The sequence below is a fragment of the Helobdella robusta genome (genome assembly GCF_000326865.2).
Source record: "Helobdella robusta unplaced genomic scaffold HELROscaffold_7, whole genome shotgun sequence".
NCBI classification, from domain to species: domain Eukaryota; kingdom Metazoa; phylum Annelida; class Clitellata; order Rhynchobdellida; family Glossiphoniidae; genus Helobdella; species Helobdella robusta.
The window spans coordinates 730421-738201 of NW_008705398.1; the positions used below are offsets into that span (position 1 = coordinate 730421).

The 7781-nt window shown below is 33.5% G+C and overlaps 1 protein-coding gene across 1 annotated transcript; it reads left to right on the forward strand.

Moving 5' to 3' along the window:
- Window positions 1-2277: 2277 nt before the first annotated feature.
- On the forward strand, window positions 2278-5017 carry HELRODRAFT_164696 (hypothetical protein; the record flags this gene model as incomplete). Its single annotated transcript, XM_009030692.1, has 7 exons — window positions 2278-2455; window positions 2854-2990; window positions 3097-3296; window positions 3579-3693; window positions 4089-4231; window positions 4531-4682; window positions 4872-5017. The coding sequence occupies 7 exons, from the start codon at window positions 2278-2280 to the stop codon at window positions 5015-5017; spliced, it is 1071 nt and encodes a 356-aa protein (XP_009028940.1).
- Between the last annotated feature and the right edge of the window lie 2764 nt (window positions 5018-7781).

Sequence of the window (7781 nt, forward strand, 5' to 3'; positions counted from 1 at the left end):
CCGAATGCCTTCTGGGGTTGTTGGCATTGCTAGGGAGAACTTGTGTACCATTTGAATAGCTGTGCCTCAGTCGGGGCCCATCATCTCGACCAACATCCTGCTCGCAATTACTGGCTGTCTCATCAAAATCATGCTGTCTTTGAGGACTGAGAGGTTGGTTAAGTGGTGCATCGCTGTTGTTGCTGTTGATGTTATTAGTAGTGACAAGATTTTTAATGTGATCTTGCTGCAAGGACAGTCTCATTATCTCTCCTTGCAACTCCGACAGACTGCTGTTCAGGCGGTCCAGCGAAGTGCCGTAATTAGGATCTGGATTCTTCTTAGAGGCGTCCAATGATCGTTTTTTAATCTGCTCCTGATGAAAAGATGGAGGTCTCTTAGAATCCGATAAAGATGGCTTTGGTTGTAGTTTGGATTGCTGCTGTTTCAGCTGCTGTTGTTGTTTCAACTGTTGCTGTTGTTTCAACTGCTGTAGTTGTTTCAGTTGTTGTTGTTGCTGTTTCAGCTGCTGCTGTGTTGTTGATGGCTTCTGTGTTTTCTGAGCAGCAATCTGACTAGATCTGTGTATGGTGTGTGCAGGAAAATGTTGTTGTGGCGGTTGAGTTTGTGGTTGTTGATGTGCATTGGCTGGCTTGGATAAAATTTTTTGTGGAGATTTTTGAAAATCTTGCTCGGAAGAACTCTTTTTAACTTGCTCACTACTCTTGAGGTTGGAGAAGGTTTCATGCGCAAATAATTTCTCCATTGCAATGGCTGAATCTTGACTGTAATAACCAGCAGTGGAACTCGAAAATGAGGAAGAAAGCTTGTTGTTATGGATGGAACTGTTGGATGGTTGTTTAATGCTTTGGCTGACATCTGTGGGGTAGAACTTACTCGAGTCAGTTGAACCAAAGAGCGTCGAAAAGGCTTCTTTGCTGGCTGCCTGTTTTTGAATAGTCCACTGTTGCTCCATCTTTCGTTTATCAATTTCCATCCTGCGTCTTCTTTCTTCCAGTTTTTTTCTAATGGTTAAAAGATCATTGTCGATGTTTATACTATCTTCCATTCTGGAGACAGAATTTATGTTGGATGTGTCTTTAGTTGGCAGCATTTCAGAATCCTCTTGACTAATAAATGCCTGTTTTGTAGTGCTTGCGCTATTAAATTGTAAAGTGTTTGCTGATATTGTTTGTGTTTTCTTACGGTTCGGTTGTTTAGGAAGCTGAGTTGAAGTTGGGGTAGTAGTAGATGGTGAGGCTACAATGTTCTCTACATTAGAACCAGTCCTACTTATTCGAAATGTGTTGTGATTGGCCGATGGCTTGTTAGATGCATTCTGTAGGACACTTTGTATCGAAGGATCTGAGAAATGAAAAGCAGATGTACCAGAAAGTGGCACACTATCACTAGACGGGGTTAGATATTCTTCAGTGGGTGTTGAGTCCCCACTAGAATTTTTAGGTTCATTATTTATAACCAAGTTACTGGGCTTAGATGCCATTTAATGAAACGTGAAATGCACATGTAAATATATTACTCAGTTCAGTCAAGATTCATTACACCTTTATAAAAAAAAAATTTTAATTTAAAACTTAATTTAATTAAATAAAAATTAATCACCATCATCAAACTGTGTTGTACACTTTTGTTAATGTTAACCTGAGAATCGCAGCTAACAATAATATTTTAAACTGTGAAAATCGTCGATTGGGATGTTTATTTTCAGATTTCATATAAATGGCGTCTGCTAAATTTTAAACTTTACTGCAAAATGATTTTTTTTTCGATTCGTAGCGAAAAATAAAACAAAATGAAGATTAAATCCTCAACCGCTTCATTGCTAACAGTTAATGAAAGTTAATATCTGGACAGTAACAAACTCCTCAAACCAATAGTCAAACAATTTAATCAATTTTTGAATCTATAATTTCATCATACATATTAACGAATATGTTAAAAAAGTTGTTAATTTAAACATATTGCTTTTTTTTAGATAATTTGTGTTGAAGTTATTATGATGACCATCACGTGCGCGTGACAGTAGTGCCGAAAAGTTGGCAAATCCGAAGCAAAAGTTCCATTTTCCGTTTAAAATCTTTCTTTGCAAATTTTGACATTTAATAAAAACGCAAAAAATAAACGTAATGCATTCAGATCTCTAACTCTATCCGATTTTTGTTAGTTAAAAATTAAAGAGAAACTTTAATTTCTGTATTCCTAACTTTTTTTTGTTCCGACTGTTAAGTGGACCGAAAAAGTTTATAATACAGAACACGGGAATTAGTGAAAAAAGCCATGGCGTACCCCAGTCCCAGTGATGTACCCGTAGCAGAAAATATGGACTCGCAGCCTAGAATATTGTTGCTGGGTCTGAGAAGCAGTGGCAAGTCATCCATCCAGAAGGTCGTCTTCCACAAAATGCCCCCTGGTGACACCATGAATTTGGAAAGCACTAATCAAATTGTCAAAGAAGGTCGCATATCTATTTACTTGTTTTATTTATTTGCTATTAACTTCTTTATTTGCTTTTTATATCTGATTTTTTTTAAATTTTTGATTTAATTTATTTATGACTTATGTAATTTTACAAAATAAGATAAGCCAGTAGTAAAATAAGTGTTTCAATGTCAATCCAATAGTCTGGTTTTGTTTGTTTGCTCATTATGTTGTTAGCACAAATGGTTGTAATATGATAGTTACATCTGTCCTCTTATATATTATAGTTATCTGCAATCAAGATCCATTTATTTAATGTTGGTGGAAATAATTATAAGCCTTTTCTTGATAATTAAATAATTATAAAGAAATTAAATAATTTTAATAAAAATTTATTTTATGAAATAATAATCTATATTCTTTGAATCCTTCCAGATATTACAAGCGGTTCATTTATTCAATTTCAAATTTGGGACTGCCCTGGTCAGAATGACTTCTCGGACTCGAGCCTGTACGACCTAGATTACATTTTTGGCACGAGGGGTGCTCTCATATTTGTTATTGATGCTCAGGTAGGGTGGTGTAAATAAGATAGAATTTCTATTTTCTTTATTTTTTCAACTTTAAATTAACATTAATAAATTAAAAATACTAAAAAATACCAAAAAAACCTTTAAGGATGACTGCAACGAGGCACTGAGAATGCTAAATCGAGTTTTTACTAATGCCTACAACGTCAACAAAAACTTAAAATTTGAAGTCTTCATCCATAAAATCGACGGGATTCCCGAGGACCAGAAATTAGAACTTCAAAGGTACATCCTGTACACAGCTAGTGAGGAACTTAAGGAGTCTGGCATACATGGACTGCATTTAAGGTCTGCATTCTGGATTTGAAATGTCAATCAAATTACTTTAGAAAAAAAATTATTATTCAAAGTTAATTTTAAAAGAGTTTGAGATAAGATAACGGTAATTATTAATATAAATCTTTGATCTTTTTTATCTATTGGCTATTAAAAACAACTTTTTAATAATGAAAATGTCAGCCAAACGTGAGCACTTTGTTAATTGTTTTTTTTTTTAAATAAATAATTTAATCCCGAATTTTCATCATTAAATTAATGACAAAAGCAAAATTACTAATTTATACATTGCAGTATCCACCTAACAAGTATATACGACCACACCATATTTGAAGCATTCAGTAAAGTTGTTCAGAAGCTTGTGAAATCTCTCTCAGTCCTTGAAAACATGTTGACCATGTTTTCAAACGTAATTTATCTTATTTTAATATAAATTATACTTTATTGTAATATAAATATAATAGTATTATATTTATATTACAACATTGTCTGGATGTGGTGTGGCAGTTACCAGCTTCAAATGCGGATAGATCCCGGCACATCACGTGCAATTTGTGTGTCTGATGGTTTATATTACACCAGTATTTATTAATTATTTCAATTTTTTAAATATTATTTTCGCTATTTTGATACTGTTATTCGTTTGAAATCACAAAATCTTCAATTCATATGGGCAGTAATCTTTAGATTTAACAACTTTAGATTTTACAACCTGAAGTTTTTGGACCAATCAAAATACTTTTCTCAATGTATATTATTGTTTGTAGTATAATTCTTCCACAAATCTTCTTTCCCTAATCTCAGAATTCGGGGGTTGACAAGGTGTTCCTGTTTGATATCGTCAGCAAGATCTACATAGCGACAGATGTCAATCAAGTGGAAAATGAATTGTACGAGTTGTGCTGTGACATGATAGATGTCACTCTTGACATCTCCTGTGTTTATGGGTTTGTAGGTTTTCATTATTCTCTCTCTCTTTCTCTCTCTCTCTCTCTCTTTTCTCTAAAAATATGTGTATAAAGGTTTGTATGTCCGGGTAATTTTTTTTCAAAGACTTAAATTACTGGCTAATGTTGATGTGTTTAAACTTTAGCTCTCTACCTCTTTAGCTCTTTACCTCTCTTCCTTTTTCTCTGACTCATTCTCATTTTTTCTAAATTCAAACATACATACTTTGATAATATTTATGTTTATAATTAAAATAATAATTAATAATATTAAATAATTTACTAACGCGCCCGTTCAGTGAAGGGGATGATGACGTTGAAAACAGTGGCTTCGATCATGAATCAGGAGCCCTGATCCGCCTAAACACAAATTTTGTTCTTTATCTTAGGGAAGTTAATAGGCACCTGGCCGTCGTATGCATAATTAGTGACACTAATTTCCAAAGAAGAGGTTGTTTTGTGTAGTAATTCAACTTTTTACTGACAAAATTTAGCTGTTTAATAAAGCCAGTAGATGCGTTTTTTAATCTGTTAATTTGATCTCACCTTTACAGCTTGTACACCAAAAATATTTTACGCTTACACAAAAATCTGCCATTCCATGTAAAGGTTTTTAACGTAATTGAACTAACAACTTCAGGCACCATAGACTACAACTTTGGCATCCTGCGTAAGAAGATTAACGACATCCTAGAAGCAAACAAGAACTTAGAAAAGCTCAAAAACAACTCTGCTGCTGTTGAGGACGCCAACGGCGATGACGACCTCTCGAATAACGTCTGCTGACCGTAATAATAAATAATTATGGTAGTAAATTATGATTTGAATTATAATTGCACTAGTGGTCGATAGCTGGCACTGTATCGCCCCTTTGATAATTGCAAGATTTAATAACTCTCTACTTACTGTTTCTCCGTTCATACGAGAGTTGTCAATTTAAAATATTTTTTTTTTACTTCGTTACCTGATTTATTTTGTTACAAACATACACACACACACATACATACATAACATACATACATACATACACGTGCATGAAAAGAACATTTTAGCTGTCCCATTTAGGCACCGTTTTTCTGTTGTATTTTATTATATTTTTATGTTTCAGCTGGTTTTTCAATCATTCTCTTTGTTGTCAAGAACTCAATCGATTTTGATATTTGCCTTTTTAAACATCATTAAGTACGTTCACCTAACAGCCAAACATTAAATTATCCTTGAGATAATTTTAACCGCTTTTCTTACCTTTACACCTAGCTCATCATTGCAAACTCTCTACTTACTGTTTCTCCGTTCAAACGAGAGTTGTCAATTTAAAATATTTTTTTTTATTTCGTTACATGATTTATTTTGTTACAAACATACACACACGCACATACATACATAACATACATACATACATACACGTGCATGAAAAGAACATTTTTGCTGTCTCATCATTGGGTGGGGTGGGTGGGGTATAGGGAACTGGGTGGGGTATTGTGTGGAAAGAAATGGTCAGTGAAGATGAAAGGGAGGGTATATAAAGCATGTGTGAGAGCAGCGATGGTATATGGTGGTGAAACTTGGGTGTTGAGGAGAGAGGAGGAAAGTGTACTGCAGAGGGCTGAAAGAGCTATGGTGAGGATGATGTGTGGGGTTAAAGTGAAGGATAGGAGGAGTAGTACAGAGCTGATGTCAATGATGGGACTGAATGAGGACATTGTGACATTGATAAGGAGATCGAGATTGCGGTGGTATGGACATGTGTTGAGAAGGGATGAAAGGGTCGGGATTAGGCGAGCGTTGGAGTTCGAGGTTGAAGGAGTGGTAGGAAGGGGTCGTCCGCGATTTGGATGGAGAGAGCAGGTGGAGAAGGACAGGGTGAAAGCGGGGTTGCGTGATACCGAGGCGAGTGACAGATGTGGATGGCGTCGAGGGGTATTTCGGTTTCATCATAGGTAGCCAAACGGCAACCCCCGATCTCGGGGAAAATGTCGTCTAAACGTGTGTTGTTGTTCATCATTGCAAACCAAATTTGAAGCTTGTACATATGCTGACAGTTTTAGCAAACTACTTTCCTTTCATTAGCGTTTCATTCAAAGTTTGTTATTTGTTCTAGTTTCATTCTTGCAAAAAGAATTATGGTTACGTAGTAGTATTCTCAATAGGACGCGTCAAAAATATCAGTCTCTTTACTAACGAATTCAAAAACTTTGTCGTTACATAACACAAATCACTTTTTTACGACTGAATGATCACGAACTTGCAAAAAATGATCGGTCAAAAACACGCAACAAGGCCCACGTGAGGCTAAGATCGCTCACAAATTGCCAAGATCTGACACCTGATACATAATCAATCAATCTTCGTTTTGCGTCCAGAGACCCGGTTCCCCGAGGTTGGACGTTGTTTTCTTACCCATCAAGTTTTTGCGCCAAATTAGACGATCAGTAGTATCCATTTCATTTAAATTTAGAGCTTTCATGTCTTGCTCGATTGTTTGCGACCAGGACTTCTTTGGACGGCCTTTGAGACGTGTGCCAGGTACTTCAGCAGGTATATAACTTTATATAAATCAATATAACCGTAATAATATGACTATCTATATTCAATAACTCTACATAACTATATAAAGTAATACAAAGTTATATAGTGTTATTGATTATATATAGTTATATTGTGATATATAAGGTTCTATAGATAAATAAATAGTCATGTAGAGTTATTGAATAAATATGGTCATATAGTGTTATATACGGTTACATACATTTATAAATAGATATATAGTGTTATTGATTATATATAGTTATATAGTGATATATACGATTATATAGATTTATAAAGAGTAATGTAAATTTATTGAATGTAGATAGTCATACAGTGTAATATACGGTTATATAAATTTATATATAGTTATGTAGAAATATTGAATATATCTAGTCATATAGTGTTATATACGGTTATATAGATTTATATATAGTTATGTGGAGTTATTGAATATATATAGTCATATAGTGTTATATAGGGTTGTATAGATTTATACATAGTTATATAGTGTTATTGATTATATGTAGTTAAATAGTGATATATACGGTTACATAGGTTTATATACAGTTATATAGTGTTATTGATTATATATAGTTATATAATGATATAAACGGTTATACAGATTTATATATAGTTATGTAGAAATCTTGAATATATATAGTCATATAGTTTTATATACGGTTATATAGATTTATATATAGTTATGTGGAGTTATTGAATATATATAGTCATATAGTGTTATATAGGGTTATATAGATTTATATATAGTTATATAGTGTTATTGATTATATGTAGTTATATAGTGATATATAGGGTTACATAGGTTTATATACAGTTATATAGTGTTATTGATTATATATAGTAATATAATGATATATACGGTTATACAGATTTATATATAGTTATGTAGAGTTGTTGAATATAGATAGTCATATAGTGTTATACACGGTTATATAGATTTATATATAGTTATATAGTGTTATTGATTATATATAGTTATACAGTGATATATACGGTTATA